Genomic DNA, 26,344 nt, shown 5'->3' with positions numbered 1-26,344 from the left:
ACGGTCTGAGGTTGGTAGGTATGCCTAATGGTGTGCATTGTGCAGTGCATTTCACTGTTGATGGTCATTTAGCTGTGTGCTTCAAAATACTTCTACTTCTTTGTCCAATTAAATATAGTGGATATATTTACAAGAAGAAACAGAAAGCTAGTAAAGAAAGCTCAACTGTGCTGCAGTGTTGTTACAGTACATCACCACAGGAGGGTGACACAACTCCATTTCAAATTCAGCTCCTGTTTGATCAGCCAGTGAGATGGATTTTGCGTCAAAGCAGGGGGAATGTTTACAGTGTTTTGTCAAGAAATGCGTCCGTTTCTATATCAAGGAATTAAACTGGATTCTCATGGAATCAATTTTATTCACCTGATGAAATTGTTATTAAAATCACAGTTGACAGTCGGTTTTGTGGTCTGAACAAGTGCAGTAATGCATTAAAATAACATTTGCAACATTGTCACAGCAGTTAAATCTACATGTTTTAAAGATGTATATGTACATAATCTGTCTGTCTATCTATCTTTCTTCCAACCTGGCATCTCTATTTTAGGCGACACACCATTGTATGATGAAGTATAAATTAGGGCTTAAGAGTGCATTAGGCTGTGTATGATCAATACATGATACAGTCCAGGATAATGCACGCACATCGCCAAAGAATGTGTATGTGTGATCATGTATACTGTAGATCAAGAAAACAAAGGATTATACGCACACCATCTGAGATGCTCCCACAGTTTATTGAAGATCTGTAAAACATTTCAGCCAATGCAGTCATCTTGTACGCGAGGAAGACAGTAAAGGTCGAAACGTTGCACAAATCTTGAATAAGTACACTGTGGGAGCATCCAAAATGGTGTGCAGACAATCCTTTGTTTTCTTGATCTATACATGACCACACTGTAGGACAGCGACTGGTGGGCCCTGAGGACACTGCATATCGTCGCTGTCGGGCAGAAACCTCTTATCTCCACATTCTAACTTGTTGTGCTGTATTCGTAAATTAATGCGCTACTTGATCATGCAATAGCGTCACACAAAAGCATAAAAAGTAGCGGATCTACAAGCTCGAAACGCGGTGCGAAGGGACGCATTTTGAGCTTGTAGATCTGCTACTTTTGCTACTGTTGAATTTGAATCCTGAAAAGTAACAGTTTTGGACATATGAGGTTTCCACCCGACAGAGACGATATATATAATTGGCAAAACATGATTTTATTGATATAACATTAGTATAAAAACAAAATTGTAAAACAAAATGTCATGGTATATATTTTTTCTTTACAACCTTGAAAACTGAGTTTTAATTGTGATACAGATAAGTAGCAACTCAAAGTGTACTACGTTAGTACCATTGATTCAAACTGGAACACAATCAATTGATCGTTAAAATAAACATGCTCTGAAAATGAACGCGGCCCACGCCAACAGCCAAATGGCTGTGTTCAGTGGTCAGATGGGTGGGCCGCAGACTTTAAACTGGGCCCTGATCCAGAAAGGGGTGTGAACCACTGTCTGTAGGATGACATTCTTTGGTAACACATTTTGAGGGCATCAGTGTCAGTGTTCCAGTTCATCAGACTGCAGGTAGCTGGAACAATCAGCGATCTTCTTCACCTGGTTGACGTTCAGAGTCTCAGAACACATAGGACACACACCCTCCGTCTCCAGGAGCCTGAACACACACGCGCGCACACGCGCACGTGCACGCGTGCACGCACACACGCACGCACACGCACACACACACACACACACACACACACACGCACACACACACACACACACACACACACACACACACACACACACACACACACACACACACACACACACACACACACACACACACACACACACACACACACAAATCAGTAAAATGACATAATACGTCGCAGATGTCATTCTATCACCATGGACAATCTACATTTTGGACCACGTGAATTTGGTTTTGACGACTATTGTTCTAGTTGTACTGTGTACATTAACTACAGTATATTGACTCACAGAATGAACTGGGAGTAGAGGGCAGGGAATTCACAATGTGGGCACACCGACCAGTCCTCCTTTAGCATATGACGACCCTGCATGGGAAAAACAAAAATGCATGTAAGCTAAAAGAAAAGCATTCCAAGGCATGTGTGAACTTCAGCAAGAACGTGTATGTGTGTGCCTATATATCTATATCTATATCTACTGTATCTATCTATATATATCTATGTGACGCCTGGGAATTGAACCCGGGCCTCCCGCGTGGAAAGCCAACATCATCTTTTTTTTCTTCTTTTTTTTTTAATATAATCTTTTGGCTTTTTCTACCTTATTGTCTGAAGACTGACAGGAAATGGGGAGAGAGAGATGGGGAGTGACATGCAGCGAAGGTCGCCGGGATCGGGGGTGTCGCACCCGCGACACGCGTGCCCGGACCGCTACGCCAGCCGTCCTGGCCAAAAGCCAACATCTTAACCACTAGCCCAATAAGGAATTCCCGGTAGCACTTTACAATAATGACCCGTTATAAATCATTACCAACCTGTTTGTTGACATTTGTAAATGATTACTAAAACCTTTATAACTACAGTTACAAATCATTTGTAAAGTATTAGTAAGTAGTGAACTATTCATGAATAAGCCATTTATATACATCTGTAAAAGATTATTAAATCATTTGTAACGACCCATTCTAAAGCATTTATAAACGTTTATAAGCAGTTTGTAGACTATTAACAAATCATTAACAACCTGTTTATTGACATTCGTAAATGATTACTAAAACCTTTATAACTACGGTTACAAATCATCTATAAAGGTATTAGTAACTATTCATGCATAAGCCATGTATAATACATCTGTAAATGATTATTAAATCATTTGTAACTTATGTTACATAATATATACAAGCTATTGGTAGCTTGTTCATGTTTAACATATGCTTTGTTAAACATTCCTAAAGTATCTATAAATCCTTAGTACATGTTATTATGTGCCCTATAGTAAAGTGAAGACAGTTCATCATTTACAACTGTCTGTTAATGTGTTTGTTCATGTTTAACATGCTTTGTAAAACATTCCTAAAATATCTATAAATCCTTTGTACATGTTATTATGTGCCCTACAGTAAAGTGAAGACAGTTCATCATTTATGACTGTCTGTTAATGTGGACTTTCTCCTTACCTGTTGCAAACTACCTGGCTTTCATGAATGCAGACACCAAACAATTACTAGAATTATCATTCATGTTAAGCAAATTATGCGTAAGACATTCGTAAAGAGTATGTAAACCATTTGCAGACGTTATCATGAGCCTGAGCCTAGTTGCTTCTTTTGGGCTTGTTTTCATAGACCTGTCCGCTTGTTTCTTTTGCAAAATCTGGCAACACACTGATTACCTGCATTACACCTGCAGTAGCCTACTAGGGAGGAAGTGAACAGTGATGCAGTTGCAGACTGGACAGAAATATGTCTAATTCATGTTTTATGTGTTTTAACTGTCTTGTTGCAGGTGATCGAGGTAACATAAAATGGCTAATCTTACACACATGAAGTAGCATTATGACTAGGGGGTATTTTGATGGTGGCTGTTTGTATCCACAATGTTTGTTTTGATGTGTAGGCTAGTAATGTCCTCCATGCTTAGCAGTTTAGCTTAGCAGCTAAAGCTAACTTGCACTGGGAGGTGGTGACTGCAGAGGCTCCAAGCTGCTACTCTGTGATTCTGTTGTGATTAATTTCTTTGTTTAAATGTCAGTGTGTGTGCTGTGGCCAAGAGTTGCTACATTTTATATCTTAATACATTGTTGTATACTTGTATACTATATAACGTTACTTTTGCCACTTTTTGATGTCACATGTTTTACTAATCACTGTTAAACATGAAATAATAATGCATAGTCTTCACTTTACAACAAGGCCCATGATAACGTTAGCAAATGGTCAACACACTCTTTACGAATGTCTTACGAATCATATATTAAACATGAAAGATAATTCTAGTAATTGTTTGGCATCTGCATTCATGAAAGCCAGGTAGTTTGCAACAGGTAAGGAGAAAGTCACATTAACAGACAGTTGTAAATGATGAACTGTCTTCACTTTACTATAGGGCACATAACATGTACTAAGGATTTATAGATATTTTACTCTACTCAGAGTCATAAGTTTACAAAATGTACTAAAGTACAGTGAACGTCTGTGCGGTTTGTCTTCATCACTGAAAATAACGTACATGTAAACTGATATCATGTGCAGTTGGGGTGAAGAAACACAACCATTTCACTCCTAATAATACTTATTTGATTTGACATCCTGACTTGCTGCTGTAGCTGAGGCTTGAACCTGTTACCTGCGGCTCACTAGTCAGTGACTCTATCCATTCACCTACAGCTGTTTCCTTGGAATCTGTGGTTCTGAAACTTTTTGTTGTCAACCCCCCAAATTGACATGTATTTGGGCAGTGGACCCCAATGTGAAAAGATGTAGTGTCAGGGCCCCCCATGAAAAAGATTTATATTTATGCTGTAACACATTTTTTTTTAAAGTTATTTGTCTTGTTTGTTGTTCAAGTCAAAGCACCAGGAAGGCTGTACTTGTCAGCCATCTGTTAGCTCAATGGGTTGAGACGCAGTATTCATGATCTAGAGGCCATGAGTTCAAATCCCATTGATGTCTTTCCTATGATTCTTTCCTTTGCAGACTGGCTTCCAGAAGATCAACTGAAAACTACGAGGAAGGCTATATTTGTCATCTAACTGTTAGCTCAATGGGTTGAGACGCAGTATACATGATCCAGAGGCCATGAGTTCAAATCCCATTGATGTCTTTCCTATGATTCTTTCCTTTGCAGACTGGCTTCCAGAAGATCAACTGAAAACTACCAGGAAGGCTGTACTTGTCAGCCATCTGTTAGCTCAATGGGTTGAGACGCAGTATTCATGATCCAGAGGCCATGAGTTCAAATCCCATTGATGTCTTTCCTATGATTCTTTCCTTGAGTGGGTTCGATTCCCACTCCGAGTCATGTGTCCCCGGTAACTTGGGGCAACGGATAAATTGACTGATATCCTTCGTGATGCTTCCCTTTGCAGAATAACTTCTAGAAAAACAAGTTGAAACCACCAGGAAACCTGTAACTCTCAGACAACAGCATAGCTCAACTGGTAGAGCGTCTGTCCAATAACATGACTTGACTTGAGTGGGTTCGATTCCCACTCGAGTCAAGTGTCCCCGGTAACTTGGGGCAACGGATACAAGCTATTCTACGGATTCTACGGATATCAGTCAATTTATCCGCTGCCCCAATTTACCGGGGACTTGACGTTAGTGGGAATCGAACCCAGGACCGCTCGGTCCTGGGTTGTACTGGATTTGAACCAGCACACTCCTACAAGTTATTCTACGGATATCAGTCAATTTATCCGTTGCCCCAAGTTACCTGGGACACTTGACTCGAGTGGGAATCGAACCCACTCAAGTCAAGTCAAGTCATTGGACAGACGCTCTACCAGTCGAGCTATGCTGTTGGCTGAGAGTTACAGGTTTCCTGGTGGTTTTAACTTGTTTTCTAGAAGTTAGTCTGCAAAGGGAAGCATCACTAAGGATATCAGTCAATTTATCCGTTGCCCCAAGTTACCGGGGACACATGACTCGGAGTGGGAATCGAACCCACTCAAGGAAAGAATCATAGGAAAGACATCAATGGGATTTGAACTCATGGGCTCTGGATCATGAATACTGCGTCTCAACCCATTGAGCTAACAGATGGCTGACAAGTACAGCCTTCCTGGTAGTTTTCAGTTGATCTTCTGGAAGCCAGTCTGCAAAGGAAAGAATCATAGGAAAGACATCAATGGGATTTGAACTCATGGCCTCTGGATCATGTATACTGCGTCTCAACCCATTGAGCTAACAGTTGGATGACAAATATAGCCTTCCTCGTAGTTTTCAGTTGATCTTCTGGAAGCCAGTCTGCAAAGGAAAGAATCATAGGAAAGACATCAATGGGATTTGAACTCATGGCCTCTGGATCATGTATACTGCGTCTCAACCCATTGAGCTAACAGTTGGATGACAAATATAGCCTTCCTCGTAGTTTTCAGTTGATCTTCTGGAAGCCAGTCTGCAAAGGAAAGAATCATAGGAAAGACATCAATGGGATTTGAACTCATGGCCTCTGGATCATGAATACTGCGTCTCAACCCATTGAGCTAACAGATGGCTGACAAGTACAGCCTTCCTGGTGCTTTGACTTGAATAACAAACAAGACAAATAACTTTAAAAAAAATGTGTTACAGCATAAATATAAATCTTTTTCATGGGGGGCCCTGACACTACATCTTTTCACATTGGGGTCCACTGCCCAAATACATGTCAATTTGGGGGGTTGACAACAAAACGTTTCAGAACCACAGATTCCAAGGAAACAGCTGTAGGTGAATGGATAGAGTCACTGACCAGTGAGCCGCAGGTAACAGGTTCAAGCCTCAGCTACAGCAGCAAGTCAGGATGTCAAATCAAATAAGTATTATTAGGAGTGAAATGGTTGTGTTTCTTCACCCCAACTGCACATGATATCAGTTTACATGTATGTTATTTTCAGTGATGAAGACAAACCGCACAGACGTTCACTGTACTTTAGTACATTTTGTAAACTTATGACTCTGAGTAGAGTAAAATATCTATAAATCCTTAGTACATGTTATGTGCCCTATAGTAAAGTGAAGACAGTTCATCATTTACAACTGTCTGTTAATGTGACTTTCTCCTTACCTGTTGCAAACTACCTGGCTTTCATGAATGCAGATGCCAAACAATTACTAGAATTATCTTTCATGTTTAATATATGATTCGTAAGACATTCGTAAAGAGTGTGTTGACCATTTGCTAACGTTATCATGGGCCTTGTTGTAAAGTGAAGACTATGCATTATTATTTCATGTTTAACAGTGATTAGTAAAACATGTGACATCAAAAAGTGGCAAAAGTAACGTTATATACAAGTATACAACAATTTATTAAGATATAAAATGTAGCAACTCTTGGCCACAGCACACACACTGACATTTAAACAAAGAAATTAATCACAACAGAATCACAGAGTAGCAGCTTGGAGCCTCTGCAGTCACCACCTCCCAGTGCAAGTTAGCTTTAGCTGCTAAGCTAAACTGCTAAGCATGGAGGACATTACTAGCCTACACATCAAAACAAACATTGTGGATACAAACAGCCACCATCAAAATACCCCCTAGTCATAATGCTACTTCATGTGTGTAAGATTAGCCATTTTATGTTACCTCGATCACCTGCAACAAGACAGTTAAAACACATAAAACATGAATTAGACATATTTCTGTCCAGTCTGCAACTGCATCACTGTTCACTTCCTCCCTAGTAGGCTACTGCAGGTGTAATGCAGGTAATCAGTGTGTTGCCAGATTTTGCAAAAGAAACAAGCGGACAGGTCTATGAAAACAAGCCCAAAAGAAGCAACTAGGCTCAGGCTCATGATAACGTCTGCAAATGGTTTACATACTCTTTACGAATGTCTTACGCATCATTTGCTTAACATGAATGATAATTCTAGTAATTGTTTGGTGTCTGCATTCATGAAAGCCAGGTAGTTTGCAACAGGTAAGGAGAAAGTCCACATTAACAGACAGTCATAAATGATGAACTGTCTTCACTTTACTGTAGGGCACATAATAACATGTACAAAGGATTTATAGATATTTTAGGAAGGTTTTACAAAGCATGTTAAACATGAACAAACACATTAACAGACAGATGTAAATGATGAACTGTCTTCACTTTACTATAGGGCACATAATAACATGTACTAAGGATTTATAGATACTTCAGGAATATTTAACAAAGCATATGTTAAACATGAACAAGCTACCAATAGCTTGTATATATTATGTAACATAAGTTACAAATGATTTAATAATCATTTACAGATGTATTATACATGGCTTATTCATGAATAGTTACTAATACCTTTATAGATGATTTGTAACCGTAGTTATAAAGGTTTTAGTAATCATTTACGAATGTCAATAAACAGGTTGTTAATGATTTGTTAATAGTGTACAAACTGCTTATAAACGTTTATAAATGCTTTAGAATAGGTCGTTACAAATGATTTAATAATCTTTTACAGATGTATATAAATGGCTTATTCATGAATAGTTCACTACTTACTAATACTTTACAAATGATTTGTAACTGTAGTTATAAAGGTTTTAGTAATCATTTACAAATGTCAACAAACAGGTTGTTAATGATTTGTTAATAGTCTACAAACTACTTATAAACGTTTATAAATGCTTTATAACGGGTCATTATTGTAAAGTGCTACCTTTTCTTCTTTTTTTTTAAATATAATTGTCTGGCTTTTTCTACCTTATTGTCTGAAGACTGACAGGAAATGGGGAGAGAGAGATGGGGAGTGACATGCAGCGAAGGTCGCCGGGATCGGGGGTGTCGCACCCGCGACACGCGTGCCCGGACTGCTACGCCAGCCGTCCTGGCCAAAAGCCAACATCTTAACCACTAGCCCAATAAGGAATTCCCCCTTGGCCTGGGGAGATGTTAGGCTTTTAGTCATCAGGCAGACGCTCTGAGCCACTGCTGCTGCACTGCCTTTTCACCTCCCCACTGGGAAACCTGATCCAGGTGTGTGTGTGTGTGTGTGTGTGTGTGTGTGTGTGTGTGTGTGTGTGTGTGTGTGTGTGTGTGTGTGTGTGTGTGTGTGTGTGTGTGTGTATGTACCGTGGCGACGCAGTAGGGCAAGTTATTCTTGCAGGAGATACACAGCAGTTCATTCTGTGGCAGCTGGAACCCACAAAAGGGACACGGAGTTGTCTCCTCTTCCAACTCTGATGTATCTGGGCGACTGGGGGCAGAACAATGAGCCAGCTATGAATATATGAATATAATATAACACAGGACAGACAGGAAGGGAGACAGGTAGCGAGAAGAAGACAAAGACTGAGAAACAGACAGAGTGAGGAGGAGAAGTTCTATACTGCTCTATACTTAGTTCACTGGAGTCTCTATACTAGGCTATTTTTGCTCTATAATACATATCTGTGCCCTAGAATAGGGACACTAGGGTTTGTTTATTTGTTTATTTTCACACACAAAATCATTTTAAAAGATACACAAGGATTAAATAGAATGTGAGGGAGAATGCCTAAAAACCCTCCAGGGGCTTGAGAAGTGGCATTCTCCAGGGAAATGTGTACATTAAGTTTAGGGTAAAATGAAAACAATTCATAGACATATGAGACAACATTCATACTAGACATATGGTTCAAGTGGTTAAAAACCAGGAAGAAAGACAGAGAAAGAGCAAAAGTGTCCCTTCAGAGGGACAAAATGGCCACTCTGTGGCACAAAAGACTGAAAACCGCTCCCCCCCCCCTCACCGGACCATCGCCTCGATCTTCTTCCTGTACTTGGGGTCAATCTTGCTGCGGTACTCTGGTCTCATCAGCATGGCAGCAAAGCTGAAGGCAGAGTTCTTCAGTCCGGCCCGGTGACACTCGATCACCGCCGATGTCAGAATGGGCACGATGTCTACATGAACACATACACATGCTGCATATGCAAGACACACTTCTTTTTGCTCTTCCTACATACTGACATCTATGATGACAGAAACAACTGTCGGGCGGAAACCTTGTATAAAAATCATTACTTTTCAGGAAATGGAAAAGATCACCTGTGTTCCAATGGATCCAACGTCGTTATTATTTAGTCACAAGCTCAAACCAATAAAAATACTTTTTATTGGTTAAATATTTATCCACAGTCTTTTTTTTTTTTTACTCAATTTTTATTGGAACAAAAGATTTTCTAATGTATCCACAGTCTTAAAGGGTAAGACCACGTTGGTAGAGGTTTGGGTTGTGTAGTTACCTTGCCATGATGTAACTCCGAAGGTGGGCAAGAAATAAAAAATAATTGCTCCATTGATTAGAAATTGATAATTCAAAATATGCTCCTCATTGACTTACATTGTACGGTAAAACAGCTCTCAAAGTCACTCTTTTAGCACATAAACAAATGCAAACAAAGTTGATTCAGACAATATAGAACATCACCAAACCCAGTACTCTTTTTTTTTAAATAAAAATGTCAACTTCCTGTTGATTTTGCCATTTTTAATAAGTAGAAAACCTGGATCCGCGGATCCAGATCTTCAAATAGTAAAATCAACAGGAAGTTGACATTTTTATTAAAAAAACAAACAGTACTGGGTTTGGTGATGTTCTATATTGTCTGAATCAGCTATGTTTGGGTTCATTTATGTGCTAAAAGAGAGACTTTGAGAGCTGTTTTACCGTACAATGTAAGTCAATGAGGAGCATATTTTGAATTATCAATTTCTAATCAATGGAGCAATTATTTTTGATTTCTTGCCCACCTTTGGAGTTACATCATGGCAAGGTAACTACACAACCCAAACCTCTACCAAAGTGGTCTTACCCTTTAAGCACTTTCCGCCAAAGTTTTCAAAAATAGCTAAAGTAGCAGATCTACAAGCTCACTTCGCATCACGATTTTCACTACCTTTGCGCGACACACTTATACGACGAAGTATGTAATGAAAAAACATAAAAAGTAGAAAAATGGAGATACAAGGTTTCTGTCCGACAGCAAGGCAATTCTGTTAAGCAACAAAACGTGTTAAACTGACGTATGGGAAACTTGCTGATGTTGTTGCTGACGCGGATAAGCATGCGGGCGCCCTTCAGGTGGTCACTTCTCTTCACATGGATCTACAGACAAGACAATTAGAAAGTTAAGTACACCACGTCATATCCACTTATACATTATATGTATATGATTGAGCATCTAGGACAGGGGTGGGCAACTTTGTAGATGGTGAGGGCCACAAAATTTCCACACTCACTCTGGGGGGCCGCATTGTTTATCGGCAGGCAACCCCCCCCCCCCCCGCCCCCCCCCACGTTGGCAAAACGGTCCGGGGGCAGTGGGCTGGTTCAGACCAAAATGCCAGGGATGAATTTTGGTCCCAGCCCACCCCTGTTTATCGGCACTCTCGCCAGTAGTACCCCATTACTGAAAAAGCCCATAATAGTCACATATGTGATAAATAAGGGATATTAACTACTACTATTATTTGTTATAACTTTGTTTTTATTTAGCATTTAGTAATGCTTCTATCAACTTATTACTACTGTACTGCTAAACAAAACTTCACATTCCTGAGGATGCTTTTCAGAGTATTGCTGTAACCTTGGCTTAAAAATATACAAAAATGAACACTAGAATTATAGTTAATAAGGCTTCTATTAAAATAAACGAGAGCGCGCTCTACTGGTGCACTGTTGTAATTAAAATGGTTAATGGAAAGTTGCATGTTTGGAACAGCTGAAGGCAATAATTAACCATTTCGGATATGTTTAGATTACTTTGTTTTTCTTTGTGATTTCAAAAGTAAAAAAAAAGAAAAATCTTTTTTTTTTTTTCTTTTTTTTTTTTTGTGGGGATTTTGGCCTGGGGCCGCATTGAGTGACGTCGAACCTTTTAGACAAAAGTATAATAAATGTAACTGTGTTGTTTTACATTCTTTTGCCTAATAACAATTTCAATCAATCAATCAATCAACACGGGAAGCCGGGTGGTGAGGCCAGGTGAATACTGCACCTATCTCTGTTCCTACGGCCGGCACCTGTCAACAGGGGTGTTGGGTGGGAGGAGTAGGGCAAAGGCCCTATGTCCTCCCGGTGGGGACTTCTCACTGGGAGGTGAGTTAGTGGGATACAACAGCAGCGACAACACACAAAATGTGTGTGGGGAGGAATTCATTGGCATAACGATAAATTGGGGAGAAAAATCTTATAAAGCTAAGAAATATAATGTGTAAAGCTAACAAAGCTTGAAGGACCTTGACCAGGATGTAGGAGTGGAGGATCATCAGGTTGGTGGCCATCTCAGCTGGGATCTTGATCTTCTGAGCCTGCAGCTCAGTGTACATGCTGAACAGCACATCATGGGCGTTACGGTAGTTCCCTGTGTGAAAACAACAAACAGGTTCAATCAGAAACACAACAGGGAACACTTCCACTTGTAATGCCTTATACCTGTGTCAGTACAATATTATCTTCAGTGTCATTACTATGTTTATTCCACTGCACATATAGAGAAATGAAGAGTTTAGAGACAGGATGACATGTACAGTAGCTGTAGCCAGATTGTAACCCGCAATGTGCCTACAGTACATCATGTGGTTGTGAGCCATCACTGTGTGTTTACCTGCACACTGCTCCTCCCGGGCGATGATGATGGCAGTGCGAGCAGCCTCCTGGTACCTCTGCAGTGCCATGTACAGACGGAACAGGTACTTGGCATCCTATGAACAAAGGGGAGACAGGTCAGCCAACTGCAGTTCAGGAAAAGGCCTTTCTCTCTCTTTCACCCTCTCTCTGCCTTCTCTAGCAAAACTGCTACACCGTGGCCATCTTTTCCTTTGACCTCAAACATGAATACTACAGAGAAAGATGAAGGAGAGGACAAAGACATGTCAAGTCCAACTGACATTGACGTAGTATGGGCAGCATTGATTGACTTCAAAGAATCCAGAGCCTTAGTAGATGGATGTTATCCTCAAACAATACACACACAGACACAGAAACACACATATTGGTTTACATACTGAAACGTATCTACTCATATTTTACAGCATGGGGAAACCTTTTTTTTTAACACACATATAGCAAAAGGAACTCAAGGAGAGAGAACTATTGTGTCAAGTTCCAGTGTGCTGTTACCTTTGGCATGCCGTCACTCTCTCCCATAAGGTAATCTATCAGCAAGTTGGTTAGGGTAAGGTCCTTGGCCTGGCCCACCTGGAACACGCACGCACACGCGTACACACGCGTACACACACGTACACACACGTACACACACGTACACACACACACACACACACACACACACACACACACACACACACACACACACACACACACACACACACACACACACACACACACACAAATAAAACACCTAAACATACATACAAACACCCACTAGCACATTCACATTTCCCCAGTGTAACACACACATCAGACATCACTCTCACCGTCTCTATAGCCATCTCAACAGCCAAGTTGTCCTCAGTATTGGGACATTTGAGGAAGTGCTTCATAGCCTGAAGCAGAGAGACACAATGAAAGACATATTACTCAAAATGCATACACAAACAAGCAAAAAGAACAAGTGAATGCATGAATGAATGAACAAACAAACAAACAAACAAACAAACAAACAACAACTGAGAGTTCATACTCTGCCATACTGGCCACACTTCTGGAAGAACTTTCCAGCCAGCAGGTGTTTCTTCTCCGCCTCAAAGTAGAGCGCAATACTCTGGTAGTCTTCCTGAGTAGCCTCAGAACCTACAACACACACACACACACACACACACACACACACACACACACACACACACACACACACACACACACACACACACACACACACACACACACACACACACACACACACACACACACACACACACACACACACACACACACACACACACACACACACACACACACACACACACACACACACAAAATGGGTAAAGTGGCTCTTTAATTGACCAAGCATTTTACTGTGAGCTGAACTGGATAACATCCATAATACTGAGATCCAACATGAATGCTCAGACTGACCAATGATGTCAGCGTACACCTCCATCTGTCCATGCTGCTGTGCCAGCTGGAAGGCTTCGTCATTGCAATGAGACATCACCAGGAACTGGATGGCTGAGCCATAGTCACTCAGCCGTAGGAAAAACCTGACGCACACACACACGCACACGCACGTGTATAATATACTTGGTGGGTTAAATATGAAAAAAGGTGATGTGTATGTGTGCATGTGCTGTATGTGCGTGTGTCTGTGTGGGGCAGTGCATTTAAGGCTAACCTGGCAACCATCTTGGCTCCGTCGATGCTCTGCGTCTCCCTGACGATGCGGACAGCGTCCTCTGGATTGTTCAGGTGGTCTAAAAGAATCCGGATCACATTGTCCCAGTCCTTTGCACTTTCATAGGCCTGCATGGCCTCTTTGTACCTGACACACACACACACACACACACGCACACGCACACGCACACGCACACGCACACGCACACGCACACGCACACGCACGACTTAAGCATTATTGAAATAGACACAAAAATGCACACAGGTACAAATGCACATGAGCAAAGTTGCACGCACAAACACAGAAACAGACACAGACACAGGCACAGACACACACACAGAACCTACTTCCCGTCCATCTCTTTGGCCTTGGCGTACTGCAGGTGGATCTTAGGAGAGGTGACTTGTGGGAGCAACTCTCCGACTTTTGCCCTGTTCAAGGACATATAAAACTTCAGAGGGACAGAGGGATATTGATGTGTGTGTGTGTTCATGTGTGCACGTGGATACCTCACCAGTTCTTGCAGCGTATGTACACAGACGCTGCCTTGTCAAAATACTGGCCCTTCTCATACAGATGAGCAGCCTCAGAGAATTGCTGTAGAACAAAGTGATGGAATTGTTACAATTTCAGTTAGCATATATGCTAACGGAAAATCTGCAGGTAAGAAATAACTGAGTGGCAGCATCAACACGTTTGGAGGATAATGCTGTTTGTGACATAGAGAATTGTTCACCATCACACTGTCACAGATTGAACAGAGTGAGCCATAAGTGCAATAAAACAAAAAGATTGAAAAGCAAGGACATTTTGTAGTCGGGGACTACTAACGAAATGAGTTTACTCTCTACCTTCATGCTCTCCAGTATTGCTCCACATTCTTTTTTGAGGGTTCTGCTGGGGTGCTGCACGGCCTGGCTTGCGCCTTTCCTGATGTCCCCCATCCGAATGGACATCCTGGCTAAGCCCGCCTGACAAGCCTCATCATGTTCCTGGAACTACAGAGAGAAAGAGAAGAGGTACTGCAAGATGAGAACACATAATCGCCTCTATTGTTCATTTAGTATGTAAGTGGGGTCACTTGAAAGAAAGTGAAAACTACTTAATTCAAAACTAAGTCATTTTAACAGCAGAGCAAAATAACACTTTTGACGTTTAGAAGCACTTGTGTGGCTGACATGACGAGAGGCAGAAATGAAGCATGGTGCATTTACCTTGTTGTCATGGGTCAAGCCTTTCTCATAGTGTGACAGTGCATTCACATAGTCTCCACTATGAAAACAAACACAGTGTGAAGATTACAAATAGTGTCTTCCACTGATTCAAAAGTCTGCCGTGTGTGCATGGGTGAGTGTGTGTATACAGTACTTACATAAATTCCAGATGTACAGCATATTCTTTGGATATGTAGGGGATCTGGTCTTCTGCTAGTCTCTTGGCCAACATCAGAGCACTGTCCCAATGCAACAGGTCTCTCCTCATCTGACACACGCAGGTACGCACACATGTTATTAACAGTTTTGGATAGGGAATGTCTATCAAGTGATAACGCTTCTATATAAGCACAGACAATCTGCTTTAGTCAAAATGCTAACAACTTTCCAGTGGACATTTCTCATAGAGATTTTTCAACAATTTCATAAGAACCTCGAGATGTGCAATATCAACTCCAAGGACTTTTCAACCTGGACTTTAATGGTTTATCTATCTGTGTGCATGTGCGTGTGTGTGTGAGTGTGTGTGTTACCTCCAAGGCAGCAATGGGACAGCTAGACAACATATAGAGGTCCTGCGCTAGGTCGTACTGATTCAAGAACATGGCCAAGTGGCCCGCCTGCAGATTCTTGTCCTCTAGACCCTGTGGCAGAGCAGAAGAAAATGATGAAGAGGACAGTAGATCTTCCTACTGACAAGACAATATAAAATGGAAACTATACGCGTGCGTGCGTGCGTGCGTGCGTGCGTGCGTGCGTGCGTGCGTGCGTGCGTGCGTGCGTGTTTTACCTGGATATCTTGCAGCGACATAACCATGCCAACGTTACCACTCATGCGGTAGACCTGAATGGCCAGGTCCACCTCCATGTGGACCAGACAGGCTTGGCCCATCTCAGCCCAGTCGGCTGCACTGCCGGCGGACTTACACAGATCCAACGCCTCCGAGAACCTGGAGAGGACACAACGAATATGAATATATCCAGGGGTGGATCTCAATCATCTGGATGAAATATTAAATTAGAATATTCCAAAAGCCCCGCTAGCACCCCTTAGAGGATGTTGTGCACAGGCCATTATGAATAACAAATGCCTGGGTGTAGCAGTGGTTCCTAAACGGTGTGCTGTGAGACAAGTCCAGGTGTGCCTTGGGACATGTTGTGACAACAACACATTATTGTAATATATACAACTATACAAAAGTTAGGAATTGTTTTTTAATTTTGTATATCAGTATTTCGTGCGAACTCATTATCGGAAACAGAGACAAATCATATACTCTAAAAATACATATTTTAAACACGTTCAACCAGCCTTCCTATTTTGAGCATGTCATTATAGGCGAAGTAAATACAAGATAAGAAAAAGGAATTTCTGATTTCTGATTTCAAAATATCAGAAAAACAGAACCACATGCACTGTGAACTTACTATTTTCGCTATGAATACAGGTGTGCCTTGGGCACAAAAAGTTGGAAAAACACTGATATAGTAGATTGTCTCTGTCGGGTGGAAAACTCATACAGTATGATAAGAGGTTTCTGCCCGACAGCAACGATAGACATATATACACACACAGTATATACTGTATGTATTTATAAGATATGCAGCTCCTTGTACTGTGGCTGTACTGTGACTGACCTCTTGAGCATGAGGGCCTGAGAGAGCTGCTGGCTGAGCTCCTGGGGACTGAGAGGCTGCGTGCTGGTCGGCTGTCTGAGGAAGGAGTGCGTGCTCAGCACCACCTCGCTGGTGTTCCCACTCGGTGTCTGACAGGTCAGCTCCCCGTTGTACAGCAGCAAGGGCTTGTGGGAGAAAGGCAGCGTGGTGTTCCCCACCAGCACCACCCGGAAACCTAGAGAGAGAGAGAATATTTTACTGATATTCGATTTTTAACTTGCGTTAACGTCATACTGTGCAACTTTTTCAATTAAACATGTTCATTTTGATATAATCTGTCACTGGTAATCTGGTATACATATATTTTGAACAATAACCATTCCACATGAATGTTTCTTTTTTTTTTAGATACATTTTTGCCTTTATTGTTAGTATAGTAGTTTGACGGGAAATGGGGAGAGAGAGATGGGGAGTGAGACGCAGCAAAGGCAGTCGGGATTGGGACTCGAACCCACAACGCGCTGTCAGACTACATTGAGTCTAGGTGCCTGGACCGCTACGCCAGCCGTCTAGGCCATGTTTGTTTGTTTTTGACAACTTCTCTAAACACAATTTTAGTTACGAGCGTCTGCCCCTGACCCGACGCAGGCTTATTAATCTATTTTAAAGTCAATAGGGGAAAAGATTGTCTGCGTTCCAAAATATCCTTGGCACTAGGAACCTGCAGCCGTACTTCTATGATTTTGTTTCAAACTGATTTCTAGGGATCTCAGTTCTTACAATTGAGTGTGTGTGTGTGTGTGTGTGTGTGTGTGTGTGTGTGTGTGTGTGTGTGTGTGTGTGTGTGTGTGTGTGTGTGTGTTTATCTTCCTACCATGTATGGTGGTTTTGTGCAGTGCGTAGGTGTAGACCTTGTCATCATCATAAGCTACAAACACTCCTCTGTCACCAGGCCAGTTCTCCCACAGCACTCCCGTGATGGTGGGGGAGAAACTGGGGAGCTCATAGCAGTAGTCTCTGGGCTGGATGGGCAGACACACACACACACACACGCCAAAATCCTTATTCCAGTCCAAACTCCATCCTTACAGTACATTTCCATCTGATGGAAAGCTGAGCTGCAACAAGCATCATAAACCACAGAGGCCTACTGCAGTCTCAGCATCCATGTCCATGTTTAGGCCAATTACCATCATCTAAGCTTATTAATATAATTAATATAATAATCTGTGTGAGAATACGAAATATGTAAATATAAGTATATCATTGCTGTTTGGCAGAAATCTTGTATCTCCATGTTTCATATTTTTCATAAATTAATGCCCTACTTCATCATACAAGAGTGTCACAGACAAATGGTGAAAATAGCAGATCTACAAGCTCACAATGTGTCACAACGAATGATGAGCTTGTAGATCTGCTATTTTCTCTATTTTCAGATGTTTTTCAAATAATAATAAAAAAGAAACGATTTAGGTTTCGATCCAAAAAAAAAGAGAGAAAGAAAAACCCACCCGACACCGCCGATATATAGAATTACAGTGTCCCAGTATGCATAACTATATGTGCTGTACTAACATTGACGGGAGACAACAGGCAGCCACCGTTCTCCTCATCGATGAAGACCATCCGTGTGCCGTTGGGGTCGGGAAACACTTTCCTCACTCCCACCGTGTGGCTGTAGGTGCTCACCGTCTGCCAGTCCTCCAGCAACACACACAGCACACTGCCCGACTGACACACACACACACACACACACACACACACACACACACACACACACACACACACACACACACACACACACACACACACACACACACACACACACACACACCAGGAAGTGATGGAGAGACAGAGAGAAAGAGAGAAAGAGAAACGCATTGTAAAAACCAGACAACACAAACAGAATGTGTCCATAAAGGATACAATGTAATAAGAGAGGAAGGCAGTGCAACATACTGTAGGTGCTGAGAGGGGGGAATCGACACAGAAACTGTGTGGCATTCATCAGTCGGTTAAAAAAATAAAAATGACAAAACGCTACACGAGGTGTTAGCTGTAGGGACCTACATCAGTGCCATAATACAGGAAGTCAGCAGTGAGGGCGTGGCACAGGATCTTTCCTTTCGTGTCATCGTCTGGAAACAGTTTCATATGGCACTTGTTCTCTTTTTCCTCAGACTCCATCTATAAACACACACACACACACACACACACACACACACACACACACACACACACGAAAAATGTATTGGAGTAAAAGGGTATGTGGCCAATGAGACAATTAACATTGTCTAAACATGCTAAATAACATACTTAATAACACACATCTGTGGACAAGCAAACAGCATCCATCTATCTAAATAACATACATAGTATGCATAAGTAAACAACATACATCTTGGATAACATAACTAGTACAGTATCTATCTAAATGGGCAAACAAGTACTGATATAATGACATAAGGAGTGCTAGGGCTTAAGGTAGAGTCTGAAGTCTGAGTTGTCAGACTACTGAGGACAATGGGGAGTGGGTATGCATGTACACACACACACGCACATGCACGCACGCACAGTGTCCTCACCATGTGCACCTGTACTTTTCCTTCGAACAGTGCTGCTGCATAGTCTGCGTTCAGGCACATGCTGGCTATTGTCCCCAGGTATTCTATCTCTGTCAGCCTGCTGTAACCTGAGTGACGCAAACAAACAGGGTCTCACAAATTCAATGTGTTTGCACACGCATTAATGAATGAATGTGCAAACATTACACATTTGATTGTCTTACGCACAAGCACCCACAAATACACGTGTGCATGCACATGCATATGTGAGCAAGCTTGCGGACACACGGACACACACCAGGTTCATGGTCTGTGAGAGCATAGAACCAGGCCCTGTTGTTCATGCCCACAGCCAGGTGGAAAGGTCCCACAGCGATGAACGTAGGCTCCACCTCCACTGCTACTGCAACTGGACTCTCCTGAGGAATGCAGGGGAAACAACGGAGAAGGAATCACCACTCTCATCCTGAGGCGTCACGGTTTAGGGCATTTCATTATAGCCGAAGATTTTAAAAAGTTTCAAAAATGGCCAATCTACAAGACACGTTGTGAGCTTGTCGATCAGCTATTTCCAAAGATTTTCTAATAGGGCTTCTCTGCACTTTAAACAGCAGCTGTACAGCTGGATGTGTGTGTTCAGGATGGTTTCCTAAAACCACTTCATTTGTGCCGGTTTCCAAGAAGAGTTCTAGCACAATGCTGCACAGTCCCCTCCATCCAGCCAAGGACAAATTGTGCTGGAACACTGATGTATGGTATACGCGTGTGTGTGTGTGTGTGTGCGTGTGCGTGTGTGTGCGTGTGTGTGTGTGTGCGCGTGTGTGCGCGTGTGTGCGCGTGTGTGCGTGTGTGTGCGTGTGTGTGTGTGTGTGTGTGTGTGTGTGCACTCACCCCCTCCACCTGGTTGGAGACGGTGACCTCCAGCAGGGACGTAAGGTAGGCCAGCCTGGTGCCAAAGCTGTCCCCCAGGATGGGCAGCCGGGTCAGGAACACATGCAGAGTTCCTCGCTGGGTGGACACAGCCAATAACTGGCCGTCATCTGTCCAATTCATCTGGTCCAGGCCTGGAAGGGGAGAGGGAGAGAGAGACAGATTGTCAAAAAGAAGAAAGGGAGGGGGGCTTTGCCGACATTGGCAGAAAAGGCAATATTGTGTTCAGGTTCATTCAAAATGCCTTGTCGGGGGTGCTCTGTGGTTTAATAGAAGAACTGTCTCACCTTTATTTTCGTCATCCAGGTGAACTATGTTGCTGATATCTTTAAGATCAGACAGTTCATGGATCTTTATGCTGCAAAGACACACATGCAACCACACACACACACACACACACACACACACACACACACACACACACACACACACACACACACACACACACACACACACACACACACACACACACACACACACACACACACACACACACACACGTTTTGACACACTAATAAATGTAACATATACTGTAGCAGTCGTTCTTGTCACTCTGATGCCTGATTTATACTTGCACACCATCGCGTCATATTGTGAGGTTGTAAATCGGCTATTATTGATGAATGACACCAGGGCACAACTAAGTATAAATCAGACGTGAGGGTCTTGTGTGTGTGTGCGTGTGTTCATGTGCGTGTATACCAATTGTCCCCACAGGAGGCAGCCTTATTTAAGGACGAGGAGATAGCAACACTGTTGAGGCTGTCTTTATGGTTGTGAGCCTGGTAAAGTTCCTGGCCAATCTCCAAGATGTGAGTGGAGATAACCACAAAGTAGCCATGAGAGAACCCAATCAATATATACCCATCACCGTACCTAGGGGGAAGGGAGAAAAGAAGATCATGGTAGAATAAGAGACAGGGACAGGAACAAAATATCTACATTTTCATCAAACATTGGTCTGTGTGTGTGTGTGTGTGCTTCACACCAACGGTAAGCTACAATGTGTCCGTAGCGAGGCTGGAAGGCCAGTTCGATGGGGTTGTCAGGGTCGCTGAGGTTGAGTAGGAACAGATTCTTCTTCCCAACAGAAACACTCACCTGTAAGCGTCAAACATCACAGCCAGATCAGCTCAATCATCACTCCTACTGACCTGCCATATCCTCTCCCTTCATTCACATATATTAGCAGGGTATAAACCATACCTAGAATAATATACAACCTCTCTTAAATTCTGAATTTTACTGAGGGTTGAAACCCTTTTATGGATGTACACACTTCACCTGAATTAAACAAAACCACCATTTATCAATAGGTTAACATTCTAAAAGATGCTGAAAATGTAATTTGCTTTTGCTGAACAGTAGTCTTGCGTAGCCAGACAATCAGAGATAATCTCCAACTACTAATATGTCACTGGTCACATCTAAATTCAGTGGCTCATATTGTGTGGACCCAATTCAGGCAGGGCTACACTGTTACATAGATACAGGAACACACAGTACTTACAGTGCTCTCCCCTGGAGATGACCTCTCATCGGTCTTCATCAAAGAAAAGAATACATCAGCAGGCTCGCTACGCAATGATGTCTGGCAAAGGATAAGAGAGAGGACACAGTTCAACCTGGTGTCCCTATTTTGCGGATGTCATATACAGTGGTGAAACTTTCAAAAATGTCTAAAAATAGCAACTCAGCTGTGACATGGGCCCTTGATATAAGTACAGAGTGTGTGTGTGTGTGTGTGTGTGTGTGTGTGTGTGTGTGTGTGTGTGTGTGTGTGTGTGTGTGTGTGTGTGTGTGTGTGTGTGTGTGTGTGTGTGTGTGTGTGTGTGTGTGTGTGTGTGTGTGTGTGGTGTGCTGTACTGTACTGTACCTGTCGGATGGTGTCCCCCTCGTGGCTGCTGATACTCAGAGTACGGTCATCACTGCCTAGGGCCAGTAGATTTTGAGTGCTCCAACACCCACAGGTGATCCTTTTGGTGTGCTTACCTAGAGGTACATGTGCATGTCAACATTTGCACCTGTGGTGAGGCAGGTGACAGGGAAGAATGACAAAAGTAGGAAAGGAAGGAAGGAAGGAAGGAAGGAAGGAAGGAAGGGAACAAAATCTAAAAAACATAATATAGTCGGGTACAGGTGTTGCATGCATGTGTGCATTACCCAGAACTGGGATCTTGCGGGAGGTTTGCTGGTTGTATATCAACAGGTTTCCCTTAGCCGTCCCAACTGCCATCACAGGACTGACTTTTGACCAGACGATGAAAGACATCTGATCTCTATTGAATCCAACACAACAGCAGGAAGCCGGGCACATTACAGTTTAGATAAGAGGTGATTTTGAATCTATATCTAAGTCTATAAAGCAAAAGGGACTATTCAAATCTATTCAGTGATGGTGGCTGGAAGCTCTAAGGATTGGTACCATTGGTACTGAAAAATTGAGCTGAATATTAAAATGACACTAACATCTAATTCCAACAACTACATATATAGCACAAGATAAATTCAAAACTAAAAAAAGGTTGGTAAAAATAATAATAATGCTGAAACAAGGCAGAAGTAACAGACTTTCACAGTTTACTCAGATCTATATTTATAAACAATATGATCGATTATCTGAACATAGATTGTCTCTGATGTGCTAGTTACACCTCATGCCACTGTCAATGTGTGATGTCTTGTTCATACTGGCGTCCCAGAGGTAGATAAAGCTCGACTTCTCAGCTATCACTGCCAGGATGTCCCCATCCTTATCCCAGTCCATTCCCACACAAGTCCTGGAAACAGGGAGAGAAGAGAGTAAATCAGCTCAAACTACTGAAGTTTGTGAAACCTGACCTCAACTATATTATACAATTAAAAACACTAGATGCTCTTACCCTGGAAGGCTGAGTTCGTTCCTTTTGTGTCCATGTCGATCAAATATTTTCACTGTGTTGTCAGTTCTGGAAAGTTACATGAGCCATTATTGAGTAATAGTGTAGAGGTGCTTTATATATAAATTATATAAGTGGTGTAAAGTAACTGAGTACATGTACTCAAGTACTGTACTTAAGTAAAATGTTGAGGTACTTTTACTTTACTGGAGTATTTCCAGTAAAGTTCCACTTTTACTCCACTACAATTATTTGAAAACGTTTAGTTACTAGTTACTTATAGATTTTGATTATTATTACAAAACATACATTAACCACTTCATACATTTTGGCCATTTGAAAATAGCCAATCTACAAGCTCAAAATGCATCTCGAGGCATTGTAGATCTGCTATTAGATCTGCTATTTTCAAAAGATTTGTATACATTTGAAAAGTTGTGTAATGGGACATTCTGCATAATGAGTACTTTCTACTTTTGGTACTTTAAGTACATTTTGATAAAAAATACTTTTATCATCACCATATTTCAAAGCACTGTCGCAACAATGAATCAATGGGTTAGTTGTAGGAGTGCTACACAATAGAATGGGGCTTCTAGGGCTACGACCACAGCATACTCACCCTGCAACAGCGATATAATTCCCGAGCGTTTTCTGCCATTTATACTGAATACTGCAACCTTGCCAGGCACTGTCCGCTAGGGTGAAAACACGCTGTTGATGATGATATGAACATGTCAGTCATACACTGTTACTTACTGGACTGACAGTGACACTAGCATCATGAGACTGCCTGGTAACCAGTTAACGACAGGCTAGCTTCTAAGTAGCCCTAATACATGACTGACAGTCATGGGTGAACTTCAACATAATATTTGAACTTTCTCCCTTTTTGCCCGTCCATCTACATAAACGTTCAGATTTCTAATATAAAGTGCTTACCCCATGGCCATAAATGTTAAAATGATGTACGGCCTCTCAAAAGTTCCCGTATCTTCCGTATTGTTCAATAAAAAGCATTTTAATCCAATTGGTGGCCATTTTCTTCATTTTCTCCATATGCTTTTAACTAAGAGATCTTACCGGTTGGGATGTGTACTGCACTATGAATAACTATGAGAAAATGGCCACCGATCGGATTAAAATGCTTTTTATTGAACAATACGGAGGACTTCTGAGGCCTGTACATAATTGTAACATCCATGGCCATGGGGCAAGCACTTTATATTTGAAATCTGAACGTTTATGTAGATGCCCGGGCCAAAAGGGGAGAAAGTGCAAACACTATGTTGAAGTTCAGCCATGACGGTCATGACAGATGACCGTCTTGGATCCATGGCTAGCTTCTAAGTAAAAAAGCCATGGGTTTCCGAGGCTAGCTTCTAAGTAACGTTAACTATAAACAGTAACGTTAGGTACATGTAACCGTGTAAAGCAGCAGCCTGCTAACCTGACCAAGCTGAGGGCGGAATAAAACCACTAATTGTCTTAAACACAAACGTAATGTTGTTTAAATTATTCTCTTATCACCCACCTTCATTTTGATCTTATTTATTCATCCTTTTTCTTCAAAACATCTTCGCAGCAACAGTTGTGCGTTTCCCACAATGCTTCACTCGAAGCGTCTGCAGAAGCGATGTCATGGCAACAGTCAGCAGCCAATGAACTACAAGCTGTCCGCGTTGCCATATTTTGTGAGAGAAATCCACAAAAAACGCAACCTGCAACTACTAATATTTACAAGCAACTTTACAGAAAAAGATGCCCAAAGTCGCTTATAATAAGCCGACATGGCAACACCACAAGCCGTGTGTTAGTTAGAGCACTCAAGTAGCCTCGGTCCCAGCCCATAGAGGTATAATATAACGGTCCGAGCCTCACTCATTGCTCGTCAAGTAAGGTAGAGTATGACTTCCGGTCATTGAACTTCAAAATAAGAGTTAAGTCCAGTTTTCTATGTAAGTACATAACAACACGTAATGAAGAGGCACTGTAGAACTCTTGTCCTTTGTAAAGCCTAGAGTGGAATCACAATGATGGCTGAGCTCCTCCCATCTCTTGGTGTTACTTTGGTCTAGTATGGGAATTTAATTATTAATAGGCCTATAAATAGACCAATTATTTGTTTACTAACATTGAGCCTGGACGCACAGGTGATTGTTTCACGCAATCAATTCCCAACCCGTTTCGGGGTGCACTGGTTTCAGCACACCCCAACCCCCTCTTGTGTGTGTTGGCTAGTGAGACGCGTCCTAACGAGACCTGATATAATGGGTTTCGTTGCGCGCATACTGGCTGCACGCAGCCAGTATGACGTCGTCTGTTAAGGGGTCTATTTCTAAATGATCCAAGCATCTTTTTCTGCATTATATTGCGTAAAAACAAAAAAACTGTTCATATTAGTGCATATTGTACAACATATGCCAATGCCATTAGTGAAAGGCCAATATCGTCAGAAAAAATAAATCAGCTGGGCTCTACTTTGGTGGTTTGATCAACTTCAGAACCAGCTCCCATTATCCCATAGATAGGCTACATATTAGATATTATTTATTGGTTACCAGGCAAATATGGTCCTTTATTATATGCACAACTTAATCTTTATTTAAAGCTAACTATGCTTTTTTTCCATGTACTGTATAAGGTCATGGAACAATGAGAACAATGCCTTATTGCGGTTAACTAAGGTTGCGAGGCTTAGCCAATAAGCTTAACTTTAACCATTAATAAACCCAGGACACACAACTGTCAACCACATAAACTTTGACCTTTTCCATTTTCAAATAAGGCCTCTTCCCTTATGTCATGTGAAGACCGGCACACAAGTCACGCAAAAGACCGACACAAGCGTCACACAAATCCCTGCACGAACGTCACACATAGCCCAGCAGAATTATTTAGACCTGAGGCCGATTCTACAAATACCTTCGAAAAGTTTCCTGAAAAACTTCAAATTTGTATTCAAACATTTAAAAAAATATATGTTGCTATATACAATATACTATACAATATATGTTGCTATATACAGTATACAGCAACAGCTAATGTGACACAGAGGTGTTCCGAGCTTGAAAGGTATAACAACATGTCAGTTCCAGGTCTATGGGTTAAGGTGAGGGATAAATCTGTCACAGTTTTCTGAATAATCTGCAGTTATACAATGTCTAACCCACTTA

The 26,344-nt window shown here is 41.8% G+C and overlaps 1 protein-coding gene across 1 annotated transcript; it reads right to left on the bottom strand.

Annotated features, from left to right (window-relative positions):
• Nucleotides 1-338: 338 nt before the first annotated feature.
• wdr19 (WD repeat domain 19) lies at nucleotides 339-24,782 on the bottom strand. The gene is made up of 36 exons (XM_084082856.1): nucleotides 24,703-24,782; nucleotides 23,791-23,882; nucleotides 23,172-23,237; nucleotides 22,944-23,069; nucleotides 22,453-22,568; nucleotides 22,166-22,281; nucleotides 21,800-21,880; nucleotides 21,278-21,390; nucleotides 20,992-21,165; nucleotides 20,577-20,647; nucleotides 20,251-20,423; nucleotides 19,658-19,778; nucleotides 19,381-19,487; nucleotides 18,866-18,982; nucleotides 18,371-18,526; nucleotides 17,667-17,814; nucleotides 16,814-17,027; nucleotides 15,966-16,125; nucleotides 15,709-15,819; nucleotides 15,334-15,443; nucleotides 15,176-15,233; nucleotides 14,813-14,959; nucleotides 14,476-14,558; nucleotides 14,309-14,392; nucleotides 13,962-14,108; nucleotides 13,706-13,830; nucleotides 13,314-13,423; nucleotides 13,108-13,176; nucleotides 12,794-12,871; nucleotides 12,279-12,375; nucleotides 11,911-12,035; nucleotides 10,696-10,777; nucleotides 9,422-9,572; nucleotides 8,763-8,886; nucleotides 2,002-2,078; nucleotides 339-1,672 (listed from the first exon to the last, which is right to left on the bottom strand). Exons 1-36 carry the CDS (start codon nucleotides 24,706-24,708, stop codon nucleotides 1,558-1,560), a joined length of 4,050 nt encoding a protein of 1,349 aa, XP_083938982.1. The 5' UTR covers nucleotides 24,709-24,782; the 3' UTR covers nucleotides 339-1,557.
• Between the last annotated feature and the right edge of the window lie 1,562 nt (nucleotides 24,783-26,344).

This window comes from Gymnoscopelus microlampas (genome assembly GCF_963454915.1).
Source record: "Gymnoscopelus microlampas genome assembly, chromosome: 2".
Taxonomy (NCBI): domain Eukaryota; kingdom Metazoa; phylum Chordata; class Actinopteri; order Myctophiformes; family Myctophidae; genus Gymnoscopelus; species Gymnoscopelus microlampas.
The sequence above is the reverse complement of the archived record's forward strand: the minus strand, read 5'-3'. Positions and strand labels throughout refer to the sequence as shown.